Here is a 16817-nt window from a genome sequence, read left to right as displayed (position 1 = left end):
GTTAGAGAAAAAGTATTGAGAGTGTAAAAAATGTTTTTACGATACTTTACGTTTTGCTAAATCCCCAGTGCTAAAATTAACTGAATAAATAAAAGTACCCACTAATAAATGTTAAACGTGAATATACAGAAAGTTGCTGTGGATAAAAGCGTATTTAAAATGTAAAATAAAATTAAAAAACAGTCAAGAGGAAGCAATACTTTTTACTAATGACAAATAGCAGAGGGTAAACAGACTTCAGACTGAGAGAAATTTTATACAGTATTCTGAACAAGATTAAAAAGTGATATTTTTCTACTTGTGCCAGAGATTATTAGTATGGACAAAGGTCTTGACAATATGAAAATACATTAAATAGTGAGAAATCAGTTGTGTAGGAGGTTGTTCAGTTTAATCCTTTACCAAGTGACTCAAAGCACTTTATCAAACTGTTTAATCCCCGTAGCCTTGATGAAATTAGATACCTTCAGCCGGATTGTGTTAAAATGTACTCCAGCATGCTTTGAGAACTGTCAATCCTGAATGCAGTGGAAGTACACATCAGAATGTTTTACTGGAATAAATGAGCTCGGTTCACTCTTTCTCCAGCCTGTATAGTACGTAAATGCAGATTATAAATAGATAGAAAAAGGTTTTTCTAGTTTAAAGTCTGCTGTCCAAAGAACTGTAATTCCAACTGGTTAGGAAAGATAAAGCACAGTAAGTCAGAACAGTCTGAAGGTCTGTACCGAGTTTGGTGGATGTAGCTTAAAAACTCCTAAACAGTTGATAATTTTGGTCTTGTCAAGCCAACATAATAATGACTACAACAAAAACGGAATACACTGAGTGACCAACTTGGCAAGCATTTTTGAATAAATATATTTCAAATTATTTCGCCTTTCATTTTAAACTACAAATCCCTGCTGAAAAAAACATCTTAAACCAGCCTAGGCTGGTTTACTGGTCTTAGCTGGTTTCCAGCCTGCTCTGGGTTGCTGGCAAAGGGCTTTTTGCACATATCAGCTGGTAAAGCAGAAGGCCAGCTACACTACCAGTCAAAAGTTTTGAAACACACTCATTCTTTATTATATTATTATTATTATTATTATTTTTTTTTTCACATTTTAGAATGGTAGTAAAGTCATCAAAACTATAGAATAACATAAATGGAACTATGGAAATAGTTCACGTGCACGTGCACGTGGTCTGGCCTTTCAATGTACATACAGTACTGTAAGATCTATAACGAGATGCCCTAGATAACAAACAATATTAGTGCTTTGTTCAATGGTAACTTGAATAGTTAACAACAGCCATTATGGGATTATATTAGGCAAGACCGATGCTCAGTGATATCATCATGTCCTTGTCCTTTGAAGATTTCAGGGCTGGTTTTGGCTATAGATTAACTCTGGGTCTTACTCTGACTTTGGTACAGTTTGTGTGCTCACTGAATGATCTGGGAATGTCCTTTTTGCATCCATTTCTTCTCTATATCTCATCAAACTAAAAACCAAATGACTCCTGAAATATTTATAATGAACATGGTCTTGTTTGGTGACAGGACACATATTAGCAACAAAATCGAGCCTTTCATAACATGTTCCCATGCTTGCAAATTTCTGCAGAATTTGAGCGCTCGTCATTCACAATATTCTACACAACTGCCGCCTTTTGAATGCTTGATTATTAAATATTCATGCTCAGTTGATTAGGCTTTCAGCTAGCAATAAGTGTGTTTTTCAGTGCTTTTAGCTCAGTTTAACACATTTCACCGTGTTTAAATCCATTCCACAGAATCCCACAGATTTTGCCCCCAAATTTGTGCAGAAAACACAGTGAAAGTCTGCAGATTTCATCTGGACCTGGTTATGAGACAATCATAAGTGCATTATTGCTTTTGTTTATGTGGTTGACCTTTGGCTGGAAGCTCATCTTCAGTTGAGTGAAGTCATTAGTGATTGAGTCTTTCCTGAGACAAGAAAAGGCAGAATTGAGAGGAGGTCTTTGTGGACTCAGCTGGCTGACCTAAGGAATAGAGCGCAGTGAGTGTGTTTAGTGTTCAAGCGGGACACCTGTTTTTATGAAAAGAAAATGCAGATTGATCTAAATGGTAGTTTTTGTGAAAATGTTAAGATTGAATAATTGCGTAATTGTTTTGATGTTAAAATACTTTCCCCAATCCCAGAGTGATATTCAGAGTCCATTATACAGTAGGTAGGTTGATTCCCTGGAAACATGTCATTGTTAATGCAGTTTCATTGGTGTTGCTACTGGCACAGAAATTACACACTTTACCTTTCATTTGAAGCATTTCCCAATATGCCATAATACATTATAATAAATCAGTTCTTGAAAAGCAAACATCTATGTTATGTTAAATGGAAATTTTTCAGAATGTGGCCAATACATTTCTAATTGCATTTCTTTTTTAAGTTTATATTTATGTTTAGATTCGTTTTAGATTCTATCTTTCTTTCTTTGTGTCTGATCATGTTGAAGATGTGCAGTCAGTGGCTGGTGTGCTGACTGGAGTAAAGTTCATTTGTTGTGCTGTGTGTGTGTGTGTGTGTTCGTCAGAGCTGCACCAGCAGCATGCTGTTTATCGGCAACCTTTGACCCAGCCCACCACTGACCAACACCACCTGCACTTCACTAGCGATCACAGGTGGAACACTGTTGTTTTTCTCTCTATGTCCCATTATTTTCTCTTTCTATTCTTTGTTGGCTGTTTATATAGATGTTCACAGGTAAACATTATAAGTGTAGTTACAACAAGTGCTGTTAGCTTATTCATAACAGCAGTTGTTCTTTTCTGCGATGGAATGCAAATGTAGTTACTTTGCAGAATGTCCCATCTGTTCTTTTCCATACCATGAAAGTGAATGGTGACTGGGGCTGTCTAGTTAAAAAATAATAAAATAAATATAAAAGCACCATAAAAGTAATCCGTACTAGAGGACGACACATATTGGAATTGGACAACACCAATAAAATGGGAAAAAAAGCTGATAACCGAATAATCTATATAGTACAAAAGCAGCGCATAACGCAGGACTTTTAAATGGAAACAAGCCCGAAATACGTAGACTTCATTTTTTACATCTGCTACAAGATGTAAAAACCTGTACCTGTACCTGTTTGTTCTCTTGAACCCTTCACAGGAATAGAACTTTTTATGCTTGTTTTCCACCATGTTATGTCTTTTATGATTTGCTCTCTTTATCTCCAACATGTTTTTTCTCATAATTCATAATAGTTACACATGTATTAAAAAACCTTTCCTGAGCCTCGTGCACTCAGCGTTTTTTCTCATATCCTGTAACGTTCAGGGAAACCCTCTCTTGAGAGTTTGCTTTGTGTGTGTGTGTGTGTGAGGGGCTGACACAGAAAGCCAGCGGCCTGTGCGTTATGGAATGTATTTGAGCATGTGACATCAGGATGCCATGAGCAACTCATGTGACTCAGTAGCGGTGTTAACCACCACGCAAACCACACAATTGCGTGGGGCACCGAACGTCAGTTTTCTTTGAGGGGTATGGTTAGTGTTTGGGGTTAGTCTATAGTCATTACAATTACCTTTATTTAAAAATAATAAAAGTATATGGTATGTCCTCACTTGTGTGTGTGTGTGTGTGTGTGTGTGTGTGTGTGCGCAAGTATGTATGTGTTCAAGAAGAGGGATTTTCTGGAGCTGCTGAGCGGTGGGGACTGTGGGAGATTTACATGGGTTAAGCAGCTCAAGGGTCTCTCTTTCAGGCTCTGTTCCAAAAACTAGTGAGCTGCCTATGTAGGCAGCATTTTAACATATAAAAAAGCAATGGCTTTCCAAAAGGTAGGCGGCAAAATTATGTCCTTTTGCAGCCTGATCTCATGAAAATTACGTAACCATTATGACAGTTTAGCAGAATGACATTACGGGGTTCCTTACAAATATTGCAACAGTTCAGAGTTGAAATGTCCACTGTTTGGCGCTAAGAGACAAACAGATCAGATTTTTAAGGTTAATGCTCTATCGAGTTTTAAATCAACAAAACCTATTTCCCTACACTAAACCTAACCGATAGTGTCATAAAAGCAAAAGTAAAGTAAGTGCCTCAAAACGTAATTTATTACATTTATGACTTATATGACACTTTCAGCTCACTTGTCAACACCCGTGTTTCTTCAGGACTCGTACCCCGGTCCTTTACATCGCAAGTGCAATGCTCCATCAGTTGTAGTTAGTTATGTACTGAAAATGTTGAAAGGTATCGCCTTACAAGTCATGCCTTATAAAGTGTTTAGATGTCATAAGATGGCATTGTGTGAGCAACAGGTCGAGAATTTATTAACTGCCCATTTTACTTGTGATTTGTGTCAAAGGGAATAAAAGTCATTGTTGTAGCGCCAAGAAACTGCCGCGATATGAGAATCACCTAACGTGATTCTGTGAGACCAGCTTGTCTTTTATGCCAGATTCTGAGGCAGCACTGCATGAACTTAGTGAGAGAGAAAAAAACATCCAGAATCAAGAGAAATGTTTATTATAAATAGAATTCAGTAACAAAAAGTATTCATAAAGAATCTAATTAAAATTGATTATTTTAAATAATATCTGTGTGTGCTGCATGTATGCATATTAGCATGTCACACTGTTAGCTTAGCGAAATGCTAATGTAAAATTAAAAGTATTGAATTTATACTGAAATCATTGTAGTGTGAATTATGTTTGAGCACAGTTTTTGGGAGGTCTGATTTTGATTTTTTTCACTTCAGATTTAAACAAGGAGTCATCACAAACCACTTCAGTATGCTTTTGGAAAACAATGTTCCTCTTGTTGGGAAGCATTTTTTGCTGGTTATATTAAGGCTACAGACAGTGAACAGAGGTGTTTAGAGGTCATATGATATGAATACATACCAGTTTTCCAGACACAAATGTCTTGGGAGATCTCTGTTTTAACAAAAGCAGCATAGAGAAAGATGTGCAGTGTCTACATAGTTTTTGGAGCTACTGTATGACATTTAGCTAGTGCTGCTTATCACCTACAGTACAGCTGAGAAAGTGTTTTTTCCCTGTCGCTTCTTGGTTGTGAAGTGAGCCTGATTCTGGCCCTGAACACACAGCATTATTCAGCTCTGTGTGGGAAGCGCTCCTCATTGAAATTCCAGGCTTTTCTGAAGGATTGTGCAGCCACTGTGTTGGCAGACTGAAATTCTCCTGAGACCTCCTGTCACCTTGAAAAGTACTCTCCCAAGCTGTTCATCCATGTCAGGGAACGCTGTATGTTCTGAGGGTTTGCCATAATTTAATACGGAAAATATGAAGCTGTGCAATAATGGTGTCTTTGAAGACCACCCTGCTCTCTGCCGTACATTACACTATGCATACTAATGAGTGTTTGAATGAATCTCGGACAGATGACAGGGCCGAACCATTTGAATTAGGAACATGCATGCATTTTATAGTCTTAAAGTCGCATAAGTGAGTAAAAGTGGACATGACTGCAAGGATGAAAATCATTGTGTGTCTTGTACATAATGTGCAGTTTTGGCCCTGTTCAAACAAATGAATGTGGATCAATACAGCTTAAACTTTAAAAGCCTGAGTAATGTCATGTTATGGTGAAATATGGTATTTGCAAAGTTCAACACACAATGTGCCAAAAGTTAATGCTATAGAGTACTTATTATCTTATGAAAACCAAGTCCTGGTCACATTAAACCCCAAAATCCAAGGGGAAAATATATATGTATTTGCCGAAGGAATTGTTTTTCTTCACTTTAAATTAAGCACATTTTCCCTCCCAAAATTATCATCACTGTAATGCATCTGGATATTTTACAGTAATACCATTTTTATTTAAATCAGCTAAAAATTAAACCCAGTACAACAAATTCTGTTATTTGCATTACAGTAATGAGAATTCTGAGGAAAAATGTGTTTGTCACGAAATTTGACAAAATATCTTATGTCCTTCAAATAGGCTTCATTTTCTTCATGCAAATATAATTTATTATTTCTTTCTTTGATTTTGGGCTGAAATAATACACTCACCAGCCACTTTATTAGGTACACCTGTACATCTACTTATTCATGCGATTATCTAATCAGCCAATTGTGTGGCAGCAGTGTAATGTATAAAATCATGCAAATATGGGTCAGGAGCTTCAGTTAATGTTCACATCAACCATCAGAATGGGGAAAAAATATGATCTTAGTGATTTCGACCGTGGCATGATTGTTGGTGCCAGATGGGCTGGTTTGAGTATTTCTGTAACTGCTGATCTCCTGGGATTTTCACGCACAACAGTCTCTAAAGTTTACTCAAATGCTGCCAAAAACCAAAAACAAACAGCGAGCGGTAGTTCTGTGGACGAATACGGCTTGCTAATGACAGAGGTCAGAGGAGAATGGCCAGACTGGTCCAAGCTGACAGGAAGGTGACAGTAACCCAAATAACCATACGTTACAACGGTTCTATGCAGAAAAGCATTTCTGAACATACAACACGTCAAACATTGAGGCGGATGGGCTACAGCAGCAGAAGACCCCTACGGGTACCACTACTGTCAGCTTAGAACAGGAAACTGAGGCTGCAGTGGGCACAGGCTCACCAAAACTTGACAGTAGACGATTGGTAAAACATCACCTGGTCTAACAAATCTGGATTTCTGCTGAGGTACACAAATGGTTGGCCCACTGCAGCCTCAGTTTTCTGTTCTTGGCTGACAGAAGTGGAGCCCAACATGGTCTTCTGTTGTAGCCGATTCGCCTCAAGGTTCGAAATGTTGTGCATTCTGAGATGCTATTCTGCTCACTACAATTGTACAGAGTGGTTATCTGAGTTACCGTAGCCTTTCTGTCAGTTCGAACCAGTCTGGCCATTCTCCGTTGACCTCTCTCATCAACAAGGTGTTTTCGTCCACAGAACTGCCGCTCACTGGTTGTTTTTTGTTTTTGGCACCATTCTGAGTAAATTCAGAGTAAACATTGAAGAGACTGTTGTGCGTGAAAATCCCAGGAGATCAGCAGTTACAGAAATACTCAAACCAGCCCATCTGGCACCAACAATCACGCCATGGTCAAAATCACTGAGATCACATTTTTTCCTCATTCTGATGGTATATATATATGACAAGTTTCGTGTGATTCAGCCACCCAAGTTATTATTTCTTATGAAATGGATAGTTCCACAACTGTGACCACATAACAGTTTCATTTTATATTAATGTGCCAAGTTAACAATTAATATGTGCAAGTCGCAACTATAAACAGCCTAGTTAGGTTAATGAATTTATCGGCATTAACTATTAATATGTATAAATAAATATTTATTGAACATTGTTGACCTTTATCACATCGCTTTTGCCACCCTTTTATAAAAGAGCAATACACAGAGTTAAGAACACCCCTTACCCATGGTAAAAACACTGTAACATGGCGTATCTTGGGTCATGGTTTGGTTAAAACCTCCATATTTATTCAATTTAGAGTGCTAATTTTGGTCTGTTTATTCTTGTTGTCCACAGGGATCGAGCTTTGTCTGCCAGGCTGGCGTTTCTCCATGACCATGGTGGCTAACTTTGTGGCGTTGGCTGGGCAGCTGCTCTTGCCAGGCCTGGCAGCTCTCTGTCGTGATTGGCAGATTCTACAAGTGGTCATAATCTGCCCCCTGTTTCTCATGCTGTCCTATATCTGGTAAGCAACTGCACCACAGTTGTTGTTATTCACAGGTGGCTGGTATATTTGTAGAGTTACAAACTCAGACAAGTGAATACTGGTAATAAATATCCAAAACACCCATGTTCTCCACAACTTACTATGCATTACAGACATAATAAAAACCTAATTTTCAAAACATAGTGGATCAGAAAGATGGAACATTTCTAGAAAAAGACAGAAACTTAAATTAGATCCTTAAAAGGAAGATTTATTATTAGGTCTATAGCTAACAAATAATCTGATAATTGATTCATCTGATCATTTTAATCGTTGAAATCAGATTTATTTAATTTACTACATTTTATCAAAAAAGCTTGTTATTTCACATCTTGCCGGGCACTCTCCTTCAAACAATGTGTAAAGTGAAGCCTTATTTGAAGCTTTTAATATAAAGTGCTACCATGCAGTGTTTTTCTCCTAAACATGTTTCAGTAGATGAGGTTAGTTTAATCTGATGTTTTCATAATGCAGAAAAGTACTGTAAAGCTGTCTTTCCTTTGCAGGATTTTTCCAGAGTCTCTGCGCTGGCTGCTTGCTACTCAGCAGTATAGTCGCTCCAAATGGATCATTGAGCACATCGCGAAAAAGAACAACGTCAATCTAGAACAGGATGCAGAAGAGCTGGTGACAGGTATACAGAAATTAAACACTATTTTTCTACTTTGCACTAGGGGTGCGTGGTGTGACATTTTGTACTGCGAGTCAGTAGAATATAGTGTCAGCTAGTAGGACTGTAGAGGACTGCTTTACGTTATTTTACACGTGAGCACAACAAAGAAACATTGAGAGATGTGAAAAAAACATGACATGGGGTCAAAATCAAAAGTAACAGTCAGTATCTGGTGTTGCCACCAGCTGCATTAAGTACTGCAGTGCATCTCCTCCTCATGGACTGCACCAGATTTGCCAGTTCTTGCTGTGATATGTTACCCCACTCTTCCACCAAGGCACTTGTAAGTTCCCGGATATTTCTGGGGGGAATGGCCCTAGCCCTCACCCTCCGATCCAACAGATCCCAGACGTGCTCAAGGGGATTGAGATCCGGGCTCTTCGCTGGCCATGGCAGAACACTGGCATTCCTGTCTTGCAGGAAATCATGCACAGAACGAGCAGTATGGCTGGTGGCATTGTCATGATGGAGGGTCATGTCAGGATGAGCCTGCAGGAAGGGTACCACATGAGGAAGGAGGATGTCTTCCCTGTAACGCACAGCATTGAGATTGCCTGCAATGACAACAAGCTCAGTCCAATGATGCTGTGACACACCGCCCCAGACCATGACGGACCCTCCACCTCCAAATCGATCACGCCTGATCAGTACAGGCCTTGGTGTAACGCACATTCCTTCGACGCTAAACACGAGTCCGACCATCACCCCTGGTGAGACAAAACTGCGACTCTTCAGTGAAGAGCACTTTTTGCCAGTCCTGTCTGGTCCATCGAAGGTGGGTTTGTGCCCATAGGTGATGTCCGTTGTTGCCGGTGATGTCTGGTAAGGACCTGCCTTACAACAGGCCTACAAGCCCTCAGTCCAGCCTCTCTCAGCCTATTGCGGACAGTCTGAGCACTGATGGAGGGATTGTGCATTCCTGGTGTAACTCAGGCAGATGTTGTTGCCATCCTGTACCTGTCGTGCAGGTGTGATATTCAGATGTACCGATCCTGTGCAGGTGTTGTTACACGTAGTCTGCCACTGCGAGGACGATCAGCTGTCCTTCCTGTCTCCCTGTAGCGCTGTCTTAGGCATCTCACAGTACAGACATTGCAATTTATTGCCCTGGCCACATCTGCAGTCCTCATGCCTCCATGCAGGATGCCTATATCATGTTCACGCAGATGAGCAGGGACCCTGGGCATCTTTCTATTGGTGTTTTTCAGAGTCATTAGAAAGGTATTTTTAGTGTCCTAAGTTTTTATAACTGAGACCTTAATTGCCTACCGTCTGTAAGCTGTTAGTGTCTTAAACAACTGTTCAACAGGTGCATGTTCATTAATTGTTTATGGTTCATTGAACAAGCATGGAAAACATTGTTTAAACCCTTTACAATAAAGATCTGTAAAGTTATTTGGATTTTTACAAAATTATCTTTAAAATATAGTGTCCTGGAAAAGGGACATTCTTTTTTTGCTGAGTTTATTTGGCAGCTTAAGCTTCACAATACCTGAGTGGTGGTGTTATAGATGAGCAGAGGAGGAGGAGGGTTTAAAAAAATGAGCTGCAGTGAAAACAGACCATCTGCAAACAACTAAGCAATGAAAACATTTTACAAAGAGGGAGTACGTAAATTGATTGACTTACAGATTACATATCAAAGCTATCCAATCAGCTTGGGCCATGGAGTGTGCGAGTCGATTGGCCAACAGATTACATGTTCAAACAACCTATCATCTTGCACAATGTAGAGTTGCCTGATTGAGCTTAAAATTATTTATTTTCCCATGGGTAAGGGGTGTTCTTAGGCACAACGCAAAGCAGAGAATTGATTTTGAATCAATTTCAGTGCATGTTACCTCAAACATGGGAACTTCATCCCAGTTTCTGATCTCAACTAAATACGAGTTGGCCCAAAAGTGCTGTTTGCTGTGTTCCAACTGGATCACTCTCATTTTGAGGATATAAACAGGATTTTTTTTTTTCAATAGACAGCGTCTCTAGAGCTTAGACTGGGAGCAGAGCCTCTTAGTATTGAATCAATGAGCTTATTTTATCTCCCAACCAGCACACAAATAATGTCTGGAGAGCATACAGGCTGGTTTTTAGCATTCAACCCTTTCCTCATACTGAAATCCTGCTTTGTATCATGTCGTTAAGAAGGATCTCTTCTTTGAAGAGCTCTTCCGTGTGTTCGAGAAAACGTTGCCCTCTTTCTTTGCTACAGGCGCATACAGTACGGTCAACTCGAAATCTAGTGAGCTGCCTACCTAAACAGAATTTTAAATCATCACTGCAACATCTAAACACTCATAAAACATAAAGAAAAAGACATATTTAGTCTTGTTTTCAGAGAAGATGGCAGAGTCTTTTTTCAATATCGATGTACCATAGTTAAAAATTTATTATTTTACTCAATATTTTGGGTGCTATGTATTTATATGCTTAAAAGTGTATCATGTTGTTAGCTTAGAGCTCATGTGTTCTCCTGAATTGTTTGATTGAGTCATTTTCTCTCTTCTCGGCATTGATTTCAGAGTTGAACAGAGCCCTGCCAAAGCAATCCAAGAAGACCTGCATCGTGAAAATGGTTGGCACGAGGAACCTGTGGAAGAATATCGTGGTGCTCTGCGTCAACTCGTAAATTTCTTTTCATTATGCAGTACCAATCTGTGTTTGTGTTAAGTCTTGTGTGGAATGGGATGCTATTTAAATATAAAAATATTCCAATGCTATTAACTCTGTCTTTCTTGTCTCTCTCTCAGACTAACAGGTTATGGGATCCATCACTGCTTTGCGCGCAGTATGATGGACCAGGACATGGAGACGACCACCATGTTCCATAATTTCTATGCTGACTACTACACCATGGCGGGTATTGCCGTGGCGTCCTGTGTGGCTTTGTGCCCTGCTGTGGGCGTGATGGGTCGGCGTGGAGGACTCCTCATGTTCATGATAATCACTGCACTGGCATCCCTCCTTCAGCTGGGCCTGCTCAACTGTGAGAGAACACACACATACACACCCAGCACAATGAGTCCTTGTACTTCGCACACACATACAACACACGCACTGCCACACTTGCACATAAACTGACATCTGCAGGTGCTTTTTTGGAATGTGACAGCATACTCAAATGTTAGATGTTATAAGCACAAATTATTTTATTGCATTTGACTGTGTGTATTGGTGGTTCTTAAACAATGCTGACAGTTGTTTTTTTATATACTGAAATTAAATTTTGTATTTCATAAGGTTAATTTCAAAGCTGGCAATTTATGTATGCTAAATACAGTTAAATAATACTTTTTGGGGGGGAGGGGGTACAAAATTCACACATCACGTTGCATATTACATATCAAGCTTTTTTTTTTAACCTTCTCCCAGACAGAGAAATTGTAATCTTATACTATGAAAATCCATTATAAAAATAATTAGTAACTTTTTGATAAAACGTAATTAGTGGCAAAATTGTTGGTCGTGATGGAAATGAAGCCACATCTGAAGGACAGTTGTAATTTTTGGGAAAAGTAATATAAATAGTTTTGATAATAATTATTGAATTAGCTTACCAGTATGTTTATTTCATTTTATTATTTAATAGTTTTTTAAATGTATTATTAATTCATGTTGTTATAATGGATTTTCATAGTATAAGAATAAAATGACTCAGTCTGGGAGAAGGGTAATGTAAAAAAAAAAATCTGTACATAAAAGGCATTTGAGTTTTAAAGTGACCTTCATATAACACAAATCAAAAGTTTTAAAAATATATATTTTTTCTGTGACATACTGTAAAAGTAGCTGTAGTTGAAGAAACACCTGTTTACTTTGATTACTATCCGAACAACCTAGATTCATATTTGACGTTTTTCTATTTTTTTCCCCCATTGTGCTCCATCAATGATGAATGAAGTGTTGGGAAAGTACAGCGTTCAGCTGAATATCGGTAAAGTATAAACACACTGCTGTTACTACAGTCTACTCTTCATCTCTCTATCTCCAGTGTTATCTTACTTTAAAACAAAGTTTTCTTTTTATGTTAATGTCAAATACTTTCTTCTATTGCAGTTTAATATGCAGAGTCAACCATTAGTAAGTCATTCGTAGGTTGATTTCCCTGAAAAACACTCCTAAACATCCCAGCCAGCCTGACGTAGGTTTGGGAAACCTGTATGAAAACATTTTCTTGACATTCAGAAATAGCGCATTTTTCCTGTATCTGAAAAAAAAAAAAAAAGACATTTGGGCGGTTACTTATATTCTAAGTTTGTCACGTCACACTGGATAGCCCCGCCCCACGCAAATTCCCATTGGTCCTAAATCCCGCTCTACATAGCCAATGTTAAACCACAAATATGCTTTGATTGGCATTTATTTAGTCACTTTCCCGCAGTGTTTTGCTTTAAGCGAAGATAGAACAATTACTTCTTGAAAATTTGTTGCAACATGCCTAGTTATTAGACTTTCTAATGTTCTAACAGCAACTACATGAGGTGTACAAAACAAAACAAAACACAAAAGGTCATTTTTAGGTCATATCAGTCAGTGGTCTTACAGTTTAATTTTAAGAGGATTAATTGACTCCTGTCCTTTCTATTAGAGTATCTAGTGGTTTTAATGAAACTGACCCCACACGATGTTTCAGTAAGTCTAGCTGTGGTCTGTTTGCCTGCCTCAGCTTGTGGTCATAATTCTTGTCTTAGACTTTAGGGTCAGTAATGTTCTCTCTAGTCGTCACAGAGGCTGGGATCTGTCCTCCTGTCAGAGCCAAGAACAGTGAGTGCAGTCAGTTCGTATTCTCAACGTTTCCTCAGGCCATCGGCTTGCTGGAATTACAATGATGTAACTGAGAGTTCACAAGCATGTCATTGCAGTGGGTGTGAATAAGAACGCATGCCTTAAACGGATAGTATTTATTTATTATCATTTTGGACAAAGTGTAATTTGATTTAAAGATTCATTATTGGTCATTATGGACATATTTTTTTAATTTTTTCTGAATAAAATGTTAGTAGTGCTTGCCTGTATAAAAGTCTCCTCCAATGTTTGGGTGTGGGTGGTTGCTTTAGGGTGTTTTGTATGGTTGCAATGTAGTTGCTTAGTTAACCATCTGAGACCCCTACGTGACTTCTGTGTGCTTTTTCCATTCCCCTTTTTGATTTGTTACTAGTAGCCCCTAAGAAACATTAAAAAAAAAAATAATATATATATTTTTTAGACCAAATAGTTTTCCTAAAAATGTATTTCCTCGTATAAGTTGTAAACTTTTAAATAATATCAAATTATAGAAAGTCAGATTTATTTAAATCAAATTGTTTATTATGTTTCCAGGAGTGTTGGTTATTCATGTTTTAGAGATGTTACAGACATTACATCAGAAATAGGCATAAATAATTCTGATACAAAGTATTGGCCAGCATCATCCAATCACTGCCATGTTAAAATAAAATTATACATTATAAATTCTGAATCTATGTACTGATTACCATTGTCCCATGTCTGACAAACATGTTGAGTAGTTCAAACATCATCTGCAGCCTGAAACTGAACTTTAAATAGGAAGTGAATGCACTTGGCTGCATAGTGAGCTATAGGATGCTCCCTTGCTCCCTATTTAGTGAATGACTTAACCTCTAGTGAGCTGTCTATCTGCACTGGTCTCAGAACAGTTTGAAATGCACCTTATTTTTATCTAAACTCCATATAAAGCCTCTGAAAGCAACATTTTTCAGCTTTTGGATGAACCCGTTGATTCTCTGTGATAATGCACAGAGAATATAGAACATTTTAAAACTGAGCATACAGTCCACAAATGTGGTCATCGTGTTTTACAGCGTACCATTTCGTGATAGATTGCTAAAAAAAAAAAAACTAGAGACTCTAATATTTTGACTCGAACAGGTTTCAATGTAAAAACTTAATTAGGTATCTTACCAGATGTAGTTTTGTTGGTGTTTCTCCCAAATAAAAACTCCTCTGTGATCGACACCATATTGTTTGATCACATGACTCGGTGCGTCGACCGTTTAACCGTTTACTTTGCCCACAGTCTCCTAAACTGAGACAAGTCAGTTTAAATTAAATTAAATTATGTGTCGTGTATAGTAAAGCCAAAACTAATGTTCACGCAGGTGGACGCGGGGTCTCAGGAGGTTAATAGAGCCCACCCTAAGTCTGTGATATTCTGCTTTGTAGATGTGGCTCTGGTCCCTTCCTCAATTTAAGTCTGTGGGATTTTTGGTGAAAATTGTCTGATCACTTAAAAATGTACACATAGCACACCTCTCCTCAACAAACCGCATGATTTGAGCATGTATCATTCATGTCTCTGGAACAAATGATGCGGGATGAATTGCATTCTTAAGTTTTAAGCTTAGGGTTGGGGGTTTGTTCAAATCCTTCTCCGTAGGTATGAGCAATAGAAATAGTTATGCTTATCTTAGCAAACACCACTAATGAAACCATTTCCTTGCACCTTACCTTCATTATAGCATCAAATGGCTAATATAAGAATCAGGTGTACCTAGGGGCACTGCATTACAAAAACCACAGAAACCCATCATCCACAAATAAAAAGAGATCTCTTTGGCCCTCCTGAGAAAGACTGTCAATGTATGTATGTTTTAAACCAACTTCCATACAGTATGCACTCAGTCACTCCACTGAAAGATCATCATCTGGGTAGTTGACACATTATGTATTTTTTATTTATTTTCTGGTTGAGAGTTTAGAATAAAATGTAAATGAATCTACACTGGCAGCCAAAAGTTTCGAATAATGTACATATTTTGCTCTTATGGAAAGAAATTGGTACTTCAAATCAAATCACTTTTATTGTCACACAACCATATACACAAGTGCATCAGTGGGTGAAAGTCTTGAGTGCAGTTCCAAGCAATATAGTAGTCATGACAGTGATGAGACATATACCAATTTACAATAAACATCAGATTTACACAACACAATTTACATATCTAATATACACATAATTACACACAACACAATATACAAATAATAACATACACTGTACAGTATACAATACACACAATATAGAATACACAGTATACAATAAAAATAGTATATATAAAATATACAGTAGGTTGTACTGTATTGACATTCAGGCTGTCTTTTATTCACCAATGTGGCATACAACTGATCACAATGTATAGTCAGGACATTAATAATGTGAAAAATTACTATTACAATTTTTAAAAAAAACTACAAAGAGTTCTCATCAAAAAATCCTCCATGTGCAGCAATGTCAGCTTTGCAGATCCTTGGCATTCTAGCTGTCAGTTTGTCCAGATACTCAGGTGACATTTCACCCCACACTTCCTGTAGCACTTGTCATAGATGTGGCTGTCTTGTCTGGCACTTCTCCTGCACCTTACTGTCTAGCTGATTCCACAAAACTCAATGGGGTTAAGATCCATAACACTCTTTTCCAATTATCTGTTGTCCAATGTCTGTGTTTCTTTGCCCAATCTAACCTTTTCTTTTTCAAAAGTGGCTCTTTCTTTGCAATTCTTCCCATAAGGCCTGCACCCCTGAGTCTTCTCTTTACTGTTGTACATGAAACTGGTGTTGAGCGGGTAGAATTCAATGAAGCTGTCAGCTGAGGACATGTGAGGCGTCTATTTCTCAAACTAGAGACTCTGATGTACTTATCCTCTTGTTTAGTTGTACATCTGGTCTTCCACATCTCTTTCTGTTCTTGTTAGAGCCAGTTGTCTTTTGTCTTTGAAGACTGTAGTGTACACCTTTGTATGAAATCTTCAATTTTTTTGCCATTTCAAGCATTGTATAGCCTTCATTCCTCAAAACAATGATTGACTGACGAGTTTCTAGAGAAAGCTGTTTCTTTTGCCATTTTTGACCTAATATTGACCTTAAGACATGCCAGTCTATTGCATTCTGTGGCAACTCAAAAACAAACACAAAGACAATGTTAAGCTTCATTTAACGAACCAAATAGCTTTCAACTGTGTTTGATATAATGGCAAGTGCTTTTCTAGTACCAGATTAGCAATTTAGCATGATTACTCAAGGATAAGGTGTTGGAGTGATGGCTGCTGGAAATGGGGCCTGTCTAGATTTGATAAATGTCCATTTTATGTCCATTTTAAAAATGACTTTTTTCAAATAGTGATGATGCTGGTTTTTTTTTAACAACAGTAATGTCCTGACTATACTTTATCAACTGAATGCCACTTTGGTGAAAGTACCAATTTCCTTCTGAAACAGCAAAATCTGTACATTATTCCAAAGTTTTGGCCACCAGTTTATTAGGTAAATTTGTGTCTTAGGTCCTGTAATTGGTCGCCATTTCTATTACATTTTCCACCATTTTTAATCACATTTGGCCTTCTCCATTTCTTCTTAAATAGCCCTGTGGTGTGACAAAGGAATTTTAGAAATACAAATTCAATTCAATGTAGTCCCTTAATTAATATGAGGTAAAAAAAATAAATA

At 38.0% G+C, this 16817-nt stretch overlaps 1 protein-coding gene across 3 annotated transcripts in view; it reads left to right on the top strand.

Annotated features, from left to right (window-relative positions):
• LOC127441936 (solute carrier family 22 member 23-like) overlaps nt 1–16817 on the top strand; it is a 62791-nt gene that overhangs the window by 37007 nt on the left and 8967 nt on the right. For all 3 annotated transcript variants that reach the window (XM_051699524.1, XM_051699523.1, XM_051699525.1), the window contains exons 4-8: nt 7498–7666; nt 8194–8321; nt 10880–10982; nt 11108–11343; nt 12259–12291. In XM_051699524.1, the coding sequence (XP_051555484.1) occupies nt 7498–7666; nt 8194–8321; nt 10880–10982; nt 11108–11343; nt 12259–12291 (669 nt within the window). The remainder of the gene's footprint in view (nt 1–7497; nt 7667–8193; nt 8322–10879; nt 10983–11107; nt 11344–12258; nt 12292–16817) is intronic.

The sequence above is a fragment of the Myxocyprinus asiaticus genome, chromosome 6 (genome assembly GCF_019703515.2).
Source record: "Myxocyprinus asiaticus isolate MX2 ecotype Aquarium Trade chromosome 6, UBuf_Myxa_2, whole genome shotgun sequence".
Lineage (NCBI taxonomy): Eukaryota > Metazoa > Chordata > Actinopteri > Cypriniformes > Catostomidae > Myxocyprinus > Myxocyprinus asiaticus.
Note: the sequence above shows the minus strand (reverse complement) of the source record. Positions and strands in the feature narration are given on the sequence as shown.